This window comes from Coenobita brevimanus, chromosome 11, assembly GCF_032717465.1.
Source record: "Coenobita brevimanus isolate Jiangsu-jjx chromosome 11, ASM3271746v2, whole genome shotgun sequence".
NCBI classification, from domain to species: domain Eukaryota; kingdom Metazoa; phylum Arthropoda; class Malacostraca; order Decapoda; family Coenobitidae; genus Coenobita; species Coenobita brevimanus.
The window spans coordinates 8,719,096-8,733,811 of record NC_136964.1 but is presented as its reverse complement, the minus strand read 5'-3'; the positions used below and the strand labels follow the sequence as shown (position 1 = coordinate 8,733,811).

At 41.9% G+C, this 14,716-nt stretch overlaps 1 protein-coding gene across 1 annotated transcript in view; it reads right to left on the bottom strand.

Moving 5' to 3' along the window:
• Nucleotides 1-5,234: 5,234 nt before the first annotated feature.
• Nucleotides 5,235-14,716, bottom strand: part of LOC145410886 (mite allergen Der p 7-like) — an 11,062-nt gene continuing 1,580 nt past the window's right edge. Inside the window, exons 4-6 of the mRNA XM_080280957.1 lie at nucleotides 11,377-11,528; nucleotides 10,440-10,624; nucleotides 5,235-5,284 (exon numbers count right to left, since the gene is read on the bottom strand). Coding sequence (XP_080137083.1) covers nucleotides 5,235-5,284; nucleotides 10,440-10,624; nucleotides 11,377-11,528 — 387 coding nt within the window. The remainder of the gene's footprint in view (nucleotides 5,285-10,439; nucleotides 10,625-11,376; nucleotides 11,529-14,716) is intronic.

The following is a 14,716-nucleotide window of genomic DNA, read 5'->3' as shown; positions in this document are numbered from 1 at the left end:
TTTTGATTTCTGTCCAGGAAGGCTTCGGATCATCTGCTTGTCTTGTCATCATAAACGCAATGTCTGCAGCCTGTGCTTTCAATATTGTGGGTGATTGATTGCGGCTATGGTTAAAGATCGATTTATTCCCATTGATTTTGCAGGTACAGGTATTATGTCATTCATGGCATCAGGATTTTAATTGTTTCATTTTTTGAGAGTAGCAGCCGTGGCTCAGTGGGTTAGAGCGCTCCGCTCTGACCGTAGGGTCGGAGGATCGAATCCACCCAAGGGTCATTGGTAGACATCAGGAAGGGCATCCGGTCATAAAATGCTACATGCTCCAAACCAAAGTCCTCTACCCAGGGGCAACGCCTTAGCCCTTATCCAAAAAAGGGGTACCTGGCGTAAAACTCACTTTTTTTTTATTCTGTCTAGAAGATACAAGCAGGTGCTCTTCTCTGCCCGGCAGCTAATTGTGTGGCATGGAAAGTGGTTTTGCTGTTAAGTGTGCCTTCATTTATATTAATATTATCAGCAGAAAAGATAACAAAGCGGTCTTTGCCTAGATTAGGAGGTAGCAGTGATCCACTTTCGTCCATTCCTTGAAGTGTACTCTCAGCTAAGGCCTTGTCCAGCTGCAGTACATCTCTGTAGTTGATAACATGTCCAGCGTTGTGAAATGCCTGCACTAAATCTCTTGAGCGAGTTGCTTGGTGCAGAGTACTACCCAGTTCAATATGTTTTGGTGCCAGGTGCTTGTCACCACTAACTGTGAAAATTAGATCCTGTCCAGTACTAAGGATATGGCGGTGTCTTGTAGACTCATCATTTACGTCATCCATATCCTCCATATTATCTTGCTTTAGTAGACGTTGGCCACCTATCATTAAGTTGAGGAACATGTACAGACTATCTGGTATGCAGTTGGTTGCCTCCTGCATACTGATATTAACTCCATCATAAGCTGGTTGTGAAAGTATGTCATCTCTTAGCTTCAATGCAACATGGACCATAGACAGAAATTTATTTTCTTTCTCTGGCTTGTAGGTGGAAATGGTGAATTTAGCTTTGTCTTCCTGTGCTTGGGCTATCTCTGAAATTGGTATTTGGCTAAATTTGAGGGGAACCAATACTGTGTGTCACTCCTTTGGTGCTTGATCATGGAATTCAAATAGCTCATAACTCACAGCTTATCTTTGAAGGTACCCAGTCGACTTATGAATGATGGTGGAATCTAGAGGTTTGATTCTATGGCGGTGGTGCAGTACCGGCTTCATACGTCTGGCTCCAAGATATGGCCATGGTCAGCAGAATACTTCAGTTCATTGCATAGCCAAACCATTGCAATATCAATGTACTGTGACTTCTGTTTGGTTTGGGTTGTGCTTCTCAAGAACTGCATATAGCAGGAGAGGTGATACCTTCCTTCTGCTGCTACAGGGTCACTAACAGATTCAACATGAACTCGCGTTTTTTGGTCAAACTTTGCAGCATCCAGTATCTCCATACTTTTGTGTCTGAAATTATCTTTCGCTTGAGTTTTTTCTCTTGGCAGAACATACACAATTCCCAGTTGATGGGTTTTGTGGAAGTATGGCGATATGAAGAGGGAACTCGAGGTTGCGTTTCTGTTGCTGGTGTTGATGGAAGGTCAGAACTAGAAGAGGGGCTACTGCTTTCAATCAAAGAGGTTTTCACAGTGAGGTCTACTCAGTTTACTTTTGGTAGTGTACGTAGAATAACATGATTTGTGCCAAACTGACTGACTACTGGACTGCTGATTAAGGACCTCTGAGTCTGTCAACTGTGTCCTTGTGTTTCACATGTAGCTTGTGTCGCTCTTGTGTTATAACACAAATCATCTTGTTTTCTTTCTTGACAAAGTATGCATAGATTAAAGTAAACTGGGGCAGGTCTCTTCAAGGTAACTAATGCATCCATGGTTCTTGAAGATGTCACATCAGTGCCTGAAATGAGAGAAACATGAATTAACATTTAGAGTATAATGTTAGATTTCAGTTTCTTTAACCCGTTGTGTTCCGGCTATTTTTAGCCCTGTGGGTCACCCCAGTGCCGGCCATCCCCCCCCCCCCCCCCATCAACCCGGGTGACCCACAGGGCTAAAAATAGCCGGCACACAGCGGGTTAAAGAAACTGAAAATTAACATTATACGCTAAATGTGAAATGAACTACACGCTCATTCTTTCCACACTCAGGCCTCTGGAATTCTGACTACCAAACAGGCATGACATTTTCCATTCACAAGTCCAAACACTCTGGGGAATGTTGTCACTGAAGGCCAAGGATGGATAGGTGTATTACATCATGTCATATATAGTGACAGTTGTGGAGTAAATAATTATAACTGCCAGAGATCGAGCAGCTTGGAGAGCCGCCATGTAGGTGACCAATCGTTTTGGATTCTTTGTAAACGAAACGAGGCGGTAGAGTAAATAAGGACTGATATTGGCATTTGTGGCGTGAAATATTACAAAGGACACGGTAAAGTATCGATACTTGTTCACACTGATAACAGTAATTATGATATGCCAGTTTTACTAACTGTATTTTAGTCTGCACTACACAATTTCGTTTTCTGGTGAGACGAATGAGAAAGTACGAATAATTTCATGGGTAACTCGTTTCATTTTCAGTGTAAGGTTTGACACTGTGCTGGAGAGAGACGCCTTCACGTCGTGGCATTGATAAATACGTTAATCCATTACCCGGTTACAGATGTCCTTCAGTTCCCTTCCTCCCTCTCAAAAGAAGGAAGGTGGACTGCTGGAGAACAACTTATGCTTTCATTTCACTGGGTTCACAATTTGGATGAACCTTCGGCTACAACTAAAACTAGCTACTATCACCACAAAGTGTTCAGTGGCCTAATTCATTCACAGCTTCCTATGATCATCTGGGGAGAGCTGGAATAAAATATCACGGTTGTCCAGGCCATGAAAGGATTGGTGGTACTAGTATTAGCTCTGTCATGGTGGAGACAACTCTGTACTGCTCTAAGTTGACCGAAAAGACCTGGGACAGGATCACAGATTGTGGCGTCAGGGATAAGAGACTGAATAGGGAGGCTGACAGATCGAGGAGCGTAGAGCGCAACCATATGTCGACCAAGGCTGACGTATGCAAGCATGCCGGAGTCTGTATATACGATACGATTGACCAAAACCTGCCATCTCCATCCTGACTGTCGAATTGTAACAAGAGATTAACACCATAACATGTTGCAAGACGCGAATAAGTGCGATGCAGAGAAGATCGTGTTCAGTTGCAGTATTGTCTTCTGTCACTGAGGTACTTAAAATCAGGTACAGTAGGACGAAAATCTGGGCCAAGTTAAGGTGAAAGAACTATAGTATGGTAGGCTGTTCTATCCCAGCAACTACCAAGTAATTTTGTTTATTGTCCTTGCTAAAGCTTGAGGATTTTTTTCCCCGAATGTGCGTTTATATTTTAGTGTTAAGCTTGTCAGTGATTACCTCCCCCCCCCCCCTCTCTCTCTCTCAATACAATGATGGTATTTTGGAATGTCCGTATTACTACCACTCAGGTTTCTGCAGTTGGTGATATGACTATTCCCTCTGACTAATGAGTGTTCGTAGCAATTCTTCATGAGTGATTTATTTGGCATATTACTCCCAAATATTCTCGTGTGTCATGTTGTTGCCTACCCATAGGTTCCCCCACACCCTTCTTGTTGTATGTGGATCTTAATATGGCGTGTGTTGTGCATTGCTTCATTTATGTGCGTTATGTTGTGTGTACCTATTTTACAAGAGTCACATGTCATCTGTGATTCCATCTTACCCAAGTCTAAGCTTGTATCAGAGGAGGGTTGTGTGATATCCTTGACCTAAGCTTAGATAGGTGAACTGGAGCACCTCTTTTTAAGGATATCTCTGATGGGTGAATGCTGGGAGGGGGTGCTTATAGTATGGTGTTCTGATTGCGGTGTTGTATAGCCCTCTTCGTGAAGTGGCAGGTAGAGAAATGCCTGAAGGTGTGATGTTATTGAAGAGGGTCCGGTAATGTTTCTGTAATGATTTATGTGTAGTTGTATATGAATCAGTAATGACGGGTGTTGTTGAGGTAGCCCTTACAAAATTAACAAAACATTTCTGCCACCCAAACTGAACAGTACAGCAAAATTCGACAATTCTGGCCTGAATTAAACGAACCTATCCTAGTAACACTCACTAATCAGTTGTTGTTCTCAAGTGGTGCGATGTTTATCTCTTGTACACTCACACATTCACACACTTGAAAACGCTTGCTCAAAACATAAACACACACTTATCATCATCTGTATTATTTACAGTTACATCATTATCATCACTACGATGAAAATAATAAGAGTAATAATAATTACCGTCAGTCATTTATCGTTCGTCAATAATTATTCATCATCAGTCAATCAGCCAATCATCCTTCATCATCATTATAATCATTTCCCACGTAAATGAGGGAGACAGGACTACAGAAATAGGGGAAAAAACACAAAGTGAAGATAAAGCGGTTTACCAGTATTGTAAATGTGATGAATTAGGAAAAAGGAAAATCGCAAAAGTGAGGCTATCATCATCGTCATCTTAACTAAGTTTCCATACTTTATAGCTGATGTACTTTGGATTAACAATTGGCAGTGGAAAACACAAACGTAGAGGAGGCTGTAACAATCATCAGTTTTCGTCTGTCATCATCACCATCATCAGTTTTCGTATATCACCATCGTATCATCATCCAGTTTTCCTCTGTTATGAATGAGGTTATAGAGAAACAGGAAAAGGCTAACACTAAAGTGGAAGCTTGCGCCACTACCACCACCACTTAGTATTCCCTAATAAATTAAATAGGTAAGATCCAGCAAGAACAGAACACAGAAGTAAGGCAGACTGTCAACAGAGTGCCTGGTGAAATCTTGCTTCCCATCGCTGGATGGTGAGCTGAGTGAGTTCTTTGATCTCAATGTGGGACTGAAACAGGGGTGTGTAATGTCTCCATGGCTGTTTAATATATATATATGGATGGGGTTGTAAAGGAGGTACACAAGGTAGGGCAGTGGATGTAGGGGTGGCCCTAATGAATGAGGGTGAGATTTGGAAGCTTCCGGTGTTGCTGTTTGCTGATGATACAGTATTGTTGAGTGAAGATGAATGGGAGTTGCAAGGTTTGGTGAATGAATTTGGGACAGTGTGTAGGAGGAGGAAACTGAAAGTTAATGTAAACAAAAGTAAAGTTATGGTGTTTGAGAGGAATGAAGTCGCAGAGTGTGCAGTGAGGTTGGATGGTGAGGATATGGAGAATGTGAGTGCATTCAAGTAGTTGGGTAGTGTGATGAGTAAGGATGGAACTTTGGGAGATGAAGTACGTGAAAGGGTACAGCAGGGAAGAAAGGTTGTTGGTACACTGAAAGCAGTGATGAGAAATAGGGAGGTGAGTATGGAAGTTAAGAAGTCACTGCATGATGGTATTGTGATCCCTACCCTGACGTATGGAAGCGAGGCGTGGACCTTGCAAGAGGGGAACAAGTCAAGAGTGAGAGCAGTGGAAATGAGTTACTTGAGAGGAGCATGTGGAGGGACAGGTTGACGAATGAAGAAGTGAAGGAACGTTGTGGGGTGGATGTGGTTGAAAAGATTAGGAGAAATACACTGAGGTGGTTTGGACATGTGGAGAGAATGGAGAATGAAAGACTGACTAAGAGGGTGTATGTAGGTGAGGTGGAGGGAGGGAGAGGGAGGGGTAGACCGAGGATGAGGTGGAGGGATGGAGTTGAGAGGTATATGAGGGAGTGGGGGGAGGGGAGTCAAATGGTGGGTGACAGTGACTTGGAGGCGTTTTGTCTGCGGCCACCCTTTGCGGGATTAGGGCGTCGGGCTATAGATAGATAGATAGACAAACATGTGTAATGTATATGTGTGGTTGTGTGTTTTTTTTTTTTTTTTTTTTTTTTTTTTTTTTAGGAAGAAGGAACCAAAGGCAATGAGCCCGCAATACTGTTCCCTCCGAGAGAAAAACAAATACAAGAGAGAGCCAAATTCAAGATCCATTCATTTCGAGATGCCTGGACACACTGCGTTTGAAAGACTGGAGATCATAGGAAGCAGGAAATACAGACAGAGGGAGACAGTTCCAGAGTTGACCTGTTGCATAAATGAAGGACTGGGAGTATCGGTTGACTCTTGCATTAGAGAATTGGACAGAAAAGGGGTGAGAGTTTGCTGCTAGACAGGTGCTATGCACCCGTCGTAGAAGTGGAGGAATGCATGCAGACAGTTCAGAGGAACAGTGACCATTGAAGTAGCGATAGAAAAGAGATAAAGATGCAACAGTGTGGCGAAGAGACAGAGGTTGAAGGGAGTCAGTAAGAGGGGGAGAGTTAATGAGACGAAAAGCCTTTGACTCCACCCTATTGAGAAGAGCTGTATGTGGGGAGCCTCCCCACACATGAGAGTTGTACTCCACACAGGGGCGGATAAAACCCCTGTATAGAGACAACAATAGTGCAGGGGTAAAGAAGGAATGGAGTCGGCTTAGCACACCCAGTTGCTTGGAAGCAGATTTTACAAGAGATGTAATGTGATCTCTCCTAGACAAGTCCCGAGCAAATGAAACCCCAAGCATGTTCAACGATGATGCAGGATTAAGTTGAGTATTATTAAACATAAGTGGGTATACCTGTGGAAGATTTTGTCGGGTTGATAGGTGCAAAAACTGAGTCTTTGATGCATTAAAAACAACCAGATTATTTTTACCCCAGTCAGAGATACGAGCCAAGTCAGGCATTAGGTGTGCCATAGCCTCATCCCTTGCCTGTCGAAGTAACTGCTGAGATGGACGTTGTGGGAATCGAAAGGAAAGGTGAAGAGTGGAGTCATCAGCATATGAGTGGATAGGGTTAGATGTACAGCATAGAAGGTCATTGATGAATAAAAGGAAGAGAGTTGGTGATAGGACAGAGCCCTGAGGAACACCACTGTTAATAGATCTAGGAGAAGAACGATAGCCGTCTACAACAGCGGCTATAGAACGACCAGAAAGGAAGCTAGAGATGAAGGCACAGATAGAAGGATAGAAACCGTAAGAGGGCAGTTTGGAAATTAAAGATTTATGGCAGACTCGATCGAAAGCCTTTGAGATGTCAAGTGCAATGGCAAAGCTTTCGCCAAAGTCCCGAAAGGAGGACAACCAGGAGTCTGAAAGGTAGGTGAGAAGATCACCTGTGGAGCGTCCCTGACGGAACCCATACTGACAATCAGAAAGAAGGTTGTGATAGGAAAGATGCTTTAAAATTTTTCTATTAAGAATTGACTCGAAAACTTTTGAGATACAGGATGTTAAAGCAATTGGACGATAGTTAGAGGGTTGGGAATGGTCACCCTTCTTCGGGACTGGCTGAATGAGAGCAAACTTCCAGCAAGAAGGAAAGGTACAAGTTGACAGACAAAGGCGAAAGAGTTTGCCTAGGCAGGGAGTAAGCACAGAAGCACAGTTCTTGAGAACAACAGGAGGGACTCCATCAGGCCCATATGCCTTATTAGTACTGAGGCCAGCAATGGCAGAAAATACATCAGCTGAAGAAATTTTAATGTTTGCCATGAGGAAGTCAGAGGAGGAAACTGAGGGAGGAACAGCACCGGAATCGTCTAAGGTGGAGTTGGAGGAGAAAGTCCTAGCTAAGAGATCTGCTTTATCAGTAGAAGAAATAGCTACAGAGCCATCAGAGTACAAAAGAGGAGGGAAGGATGATAAGGTAAAGTTGTTAGAAAGGTTTTTGGCAAGGTGCCAGAAGGAGCGGGAAGAGTTCAAGTTAGAGAGTTGAGAGCATTTTGTAAAGATGAAATTATTTTTAGCAGAGCAAAGAACAGACTTAGCACGATTCCGGGCAGAAATGTATAAAAGATGTGATTCAGGGGTGGGTTGGCTCCGGTACCTTTTATAGGCCCTCTCCTTGTTGCGGACAGCCTTAGAACAAGCATGATTAAACCAAGGCTTTCGTGCATTAGTCAAAGGATATGAGAAAGGAATGTATGCTTCCATGCCCGAGAGAATAACCTCCGTAATGCGCAAGGCACACCCAGATGGCTCCCGGCCATGGAAGCAATAATCATTCCATGGAAAATCAAAGAAGTACTGCCTGAGGGCCTGCCAATCCACGGCTCCAAAGTGCCAGAGACGACGTTTTTTTGGAGGGTCCGCAGGCCGTACCGGAGCGATAGGACAGGTTAAGGTGATGAGGTTGTGATCGGAGGAGCCCAACGGAGAGAAAAGATTAACAGTGTAAGCAGAAGGATTAGTTGTAAGGAAGAGGTCAAGTATGTTGGAGCTCTGTCCAAAGCTGTACAAGCTGCTGTAGGTCATTAAGGATAGAAAAGGTGTAGGCTTGTTCACCAGGTGGATCAGTGAAAGGAGAGGAGAGCCAAAGGTGGTGGTGAACATTGGTTAGCGACTGATATTAGTGGGAACCTTCGTGTACTGTACTGCGTCACCGATATTACGGCATACTGTATCGGGGGGTACAGATGGTCAATTCTCACCCACACAAGGACGCATGGTACGCTCACCATCATGGAGGAGGATAACTATTTAGCAGACTTAATACCGGAGAGGTTGTCCATAAACAGATCGCCTCAGTGTCACCCTGTCCTCCGTCATAAAGCTGACTCGACACACCACCCGCATCCACACACTTCATATCATCTTCAGTCTCCCCTTCCCCCTCCACCTGTCACACGTAGACTCTCCTAGCCAGTCGTTCATTCTCCATTGTCTCCACACGACATGGGTCATTTTGGGGTCAATTCGATAACATCTTTCTTGCTACCTGAGATTTATTAAGTGCTCTTTAAACTGGGGAGACTAGATATATATATAGCATTCTTTGCATCACTCCGAGACATATCCCCTTGAATAGTATCATGTAGTGGGGACTTGATTAAAAGAAGGTATACGTCATTGGATCAGAAGTGTTCACGTCATAGCATTAACACCGTCACCCTCATACAGTTTTTAGGTGTCTGGTGTTCTGATGAGTTAAGGCGTTCCAACTGGATGTAATTGTGGGTCTAATTCCGGGCAAGTTTTAAAAAAAAGTTGAGGTTTATTGCTCATTGAATCTTAATGCCGCTAAGGAAAGGGAAACAGGTCACTGCCGTCTTATATATCAGACCACAGAGTACCCTAGCCTCGGGCGCAGATTTCCGTTCTCTTTACCATTTTTTGCACTACCAGTACATAAGTTTGATTCTCGTGGGATGATTTTCTTTTCTAACTTAATCCAAGCTGCCTGATTAACAAACTAACCTAACCTGATACTGAAAAAACAGATCTAACATAGACTTTTCTGGATAAGAAAGAAGTATGAAAATAGTACAGGGACGGATATCTATGACCCTGGCCTCTATGCTCTAATGGGGTAATGGAGTACTGGTTTGGATGATGGATGGATGGTTGAAGGGATGGGTGGATGGCTATCGTTAGTGGGTTTAGTCAGCATAGGGAGACCTCGTAGTGAAGGGGTTTAGGTTCAGACGTATCATGCACAGGTGATTAGTTCTCAATATTTCAGAGAGATTTTTTTTTTTTTTTTTTTTTTGGGGGGGGGGGATTTTTTTATATTCTGTAATCAGTGTTGTCAGGAAGACTAATTTCTCTCTCTCTCTCTCTCTCTCTCTCTCTCTCTCTCTGTCTGTTATGAAACTTGATGATATACATTTATTTATTTATTTTCCTAAGTAATCAAAAAAAGAATGATAACTTGATAATGGCTAACTAAAGCGATAAGTGGATTGGGCGGAAAACACAGGCTGGGGCTGAAATTCTATTATTTCTCTTACGTTGACATATGCTGAACTCGGCATATATATATATATTATTTTAAAAAGTTATATAAGGGAATTGCGAAGCTAAATTTTTTCATACATGACCTATACCAGCTTCATTTCTTAGCCTTAGTATAATACATGAAATATCCTCAGTTGAACATACCACCCTCACCATGTCAACCATAAATGGGTATGGCAGCCTTATTTCAATACAAAAGAGCTACAACAGTTTTTATTATATATAATTCATTAGTAATCTGAATAAAATAGTAAAAAATAACAGAATTTGAGTAACATTCCAAACAGAGCCTAATTTGACTGCAACAGATTCTTAAAACAGCCCTAACTTGATTGCAACAAATTCTTAAAACAGCCTAATTTGATTGCAGAAAATTCTTAAAACAGACTAATTTGGTAATTCACACTGTATAATAGCCAGAAATCAGTGTAATATCCCCAGTCTAAGATACCAACAGCCTGGTCAGAGTACAACTGATTTAGGCAACATTATTTAAAACTTCCACATCTAACAGCCTGATCGGAAAACAAGAGCCAGATTTATGCAAGCTCAGTTCCTTAGGCAGCTCTAGGTTGTTTGACCACAGGGCCCTCATTAACACAGCCAACAATCGGTCCAAGGGCTCCCAGATCCATATTGCTGAGGACCTGGTTGGTGAAGTCGTAGATGATGGTTGAGACCGTGTCCTCAATGAAACCTTTGACGACGGCAACGACAAGGTTAACCACGATCTCGAAAATCCAATCGAGGACTCCTAGCCCGGAGATATCCACGGAGATGTGACTGCCAAGAGAAAATGCACAGTTGTGATCAGTAATGCGAAGTCCCTGTTATCTTTTGTAGCAGAAGATGAACAGAGGAAGGAAAAGCAAATAAATATCGTCCACAGAGATGTGATCGCCAAGAGCAAATACACAGTTCTGGTCAGTAGTGCGAAGTCCCTCATGTATACAGTCTCGATTCTGTGTAAGGACCTAAGGAGATCTTTTTTTAGCAGGTGAACAGAGGAAGGAAAAACAAATTAAAATATCATCCACAGAGATGCGACTACTTGGAGAAAACTCGAATTTCTTCGTCTGGACAGTCTCGATACTACTATGTCAGGACCTAACGAGATTATTATTTTTATTTTTTAGCTGAAGATGATCAAAGGAAGGAAAAGATAATGTAAGAAAAGATTATAGTGTCCTTTGTTCATTAAAAACCTGTAAGTGGAAAAAATTTCAGTTCTTGTCAGTAGATCTCAGCACAGTACACTATTTTGAATCGTCAAAAACATTGTTAAGTCTTGCGAATGTAGTCAGGAGTCTGATCTTGATAGTTAAGATACTGATATGGAAAATTGCACTGTAGTTGACAGCAGTTCTAAATACATCACATTGAAGGTTATGTAAAATGTGCGATTGTTGTCAATAACTTTTCTGTTTTGTCTGGAAGAATAAACTGGAGGTACCCCACGTCCACCCCCACCCCCCACACACACGCACACAACATCAGACATAGACGCCTTATATAACATCTGTGATATCACCTACCCAATATGTGTAACTTCGAGCTTATCGGCATGGAAGTGACAGGTGGTTCTGTCCAGGGTTGCCTCGAAGTAAGCACTGCCCCCGTTTATGTCCATCACCACATCAGCTATTGGTCCAAGGTCCATGAATTTGGCCAGGCAGGTGTAGTGGCCCTGTGATGAGAGGGAGAGAGAGAGAGAGAGAGATGCAGTTTCAGTATGTGACTATACCCGTTATTTTCTAACTTGGCCTAAAATTGTCCTCTCTCCATCTTGAATTAATATTGTCTTTTCTGTCACCGACTTACGTGAACTGAGCTGCAAAAGAAAGAATATCTAGGCCAGATTAAGGTGAAGAATTACAGTTGCTGAAAGAGAGAGGGAGAATTTGAACGTGTAGAATATATGGTGGGTGTAGGAGGTAGTGAGGAAGAATGTGGGGTTTCGACGGTTGTGAATGATGATGGTGGTGGTGAGACGCTCGTGGGCTTTGAACAGATGTGAAGGGGAAATTATGACACTCGTGGTAATGATGTTAGCTGTGGTATTTGAACAAGTTTGGTTGGAGTATGATGATGATAACAGTTGTGGGATTTCAGTTGGTGCAGGATAGGGAAAGGTGATAATATTGACAAGTGGGCCCTTCATGTGGTGTGGATAAGGATGGTGGTAGTTGAAAGTGGTGGAGAATTATTTATTATGAGGGAGAGAGAATGGGTAAGCAATTTACCTAGATGATGATGATGATCATTGGTGTGAGGAGTGTAGGATAGGAAGGGACTATACGTGAATAACATTAATGATGATGATTGTTGGAGTAGAGGGGGGAATATGAGGGAGAAGAAAGAGGCGTGGAGTGTGAAAGGTGTAGATGCTGATGATGATGATGTTTGTGGGGGTTGAGGGGTAGGAAAGGGAATAGATATTGACACTGAATTGCTGATGAATGGGGGAGGAGGTTATGTGGGAGAGAGGACAAGTGTGGGATTATAACAGGTGTAGATAGTGTGAGGGGAGTGTGGGATTTTAACAGGTGTAGATAGTGTGGAGTGAGTGTGGGATGTGAAGGTGGACTGGCTAGGGTGGGGAAGAAGCAAGTGTGTTGTTTCGAATGTTGTGATTTGAGGTTGTCGAATCTGTGGGTAAGTAGATTAGTTGTTTTGTATGTGAATAAGTACCTTGTTTTAAATGTGCCAATAAGGGGGTTCGGTGTGTGTGTGTGTGTGTGTGTGTGTCAGAGAGGTGGGGGAGAGGGTCTTTTCCTGGCAGTAAATATGTTTTGACACTGCATTATAACATATTTTATATTCATACGGAATATCACATGTTACCTGAATTCAAAATACGCTGTCAGTTTACCAGTAAATCTGAGAGGTGAGCTTCGCAAGATTTGGACAAGACGGTTATTCTCGTGGGTTGAGGAGGCTCCCTAACACTTCTTCGTTATTTACCATACTTATTATACTATATTATTTATTAAGGTACGGCATATAACTATTTTTATTGGTGCTGGAGAGGACGCACTAAAGTAGAAATGTATTGGTGAGAAAAAGGTCCTGTAGCAATCGTCATAAGCCCAGAAAATACTTCCCATAGTTAAGTACCTGTACGACTGAAGGTGGAGGAGGTTATATATGTTTTAATCCTTTGTGTCTGCTAGAATGTCACGCCTTTCTGTCGGTCTGTTCGTTTAAATAGTGCAGTGTGGAGTGCAAACGCTGAGGGTCATTATCTGTAACGCCTGTGGTTAGTACGTAGGGTCAGCCTGCATGCCATACTACAGAACACAGTCAGCAACCATATGAGGAGACCAAAAATGTTCCATCTTCGTGAGGTACTTCAGACATTATGTTTAAAAAATTGGGAGTGTACATTCCACTTTGAGATCTGAGGTTTAAGCATACAGCCATTAGTTGCATAATTTGACAGCCATGGTCAAGAAAGCTTATTTTATTGTAGGCTGATAATTGTGAGATGTGTTTTGATCGTGTTCGAATATATAAAGGTCATGGGATAAAAGTCAAGGTCGCTGGAGCAAAAAGAAACTATATACCCCAAGCATGTGGTTAACTGGAGCTTTCTGTTTATAAGAATTTATGGGGATATACCTACTGTCGTGGATTTGAAGTGGTCAGCCCCTTCAGCCTGAGGATTTTATTCGAGCTGGGAAGTACTTTAGTGAATGGCTGAATTGAAAGCTCTATCTAACTTAGGCTGCATAAAATCGTCTGGGAATAGTGAACCCAAAATTACATAAGCGTAGTGAATGGTTGAAGCCTTGACCGAGATTGTTTTAAATACTGTAGGTTTGTAGGTATTGATCAGGTCTCGTTCACGTTCAAATGTGAAGGTTATACTGTAGGTCAAAGGTCAAGGTCATTGGAGAGACAAGAAAATACCCCAAGCGAGCAGTTGGACCACGTCTTGGGGGAATGCTAATCACTGTAAAGGTTTGAGAGATGTAATGAAGAAATCTTGATTTAACACACTGGCTGGGCTGGGTTTGTCTGAGTTAATGGAAATTAGTTGGCGTTAAATGAAATTTAAGAAATGGCGTTTAAAGGAAATAATCTGGCCTCAGAGGAAATTATTTGGCGTTAGTTAAAGGAAATAATTTAGCCTTAGGAAATTACTTAGAGGAAATAATCTGGTGTTAGTTAGTGGGAATAATGTGGCATTGGTTTGAGGAAATAATTTGGCCTTAGCTGAAGAAAATTATTTGGCATTAAAGGAAATTATTTGACGTTAAAGGAAATTGTATGACCTTAAAGGAAATTATTTGGTGTTAGAGGAAATAATGTCGCTTTAGTTAAAGGAAATAATTTGTGATTAGAGGAAATAAGGTGTTAGTTAGAGGAAACATTTTGGCATTGGAGGAAATTATTTGGCGGTGGAGGGACAATTTGGCGTTAGAGGGAATCATTTGGAGTTAGAGGAAATAAGGCGTAAGTTAAAGAAAATAATTTGGTGTCAAGAGGAAAGAATTTGGCGTTAAAGGAAACAGTTTGGGTTAGAGGTATTTGACATTAGTTAAAGGAAATTATTTGGTGTTAGAGGAAATAATGTCGCTTTAGTTAAAGGAAATAATTTGTGATTAGAGGAAATAAGGCGTTAGTTAGAGGAAACATTTTGGCATTGGAGGAAATTATTTGGCGGTGGAGGGACAATTTGGCGTTAGAGGAAATAAGGCGTAAGTTAAAGAAAATAATTTGTTGTCAAGAGGAAAGAATTTGGCGTTAAACAGTTTGGGTTAGAGGAATATGGCATTAGTTAAAGGAAATTATTTGGCGTTAGAGGAAATAATTTGACGCGAGAGGCAATAATTAGACGTTAAAGGAAACAATTTGGGTTAGAGGAAATAA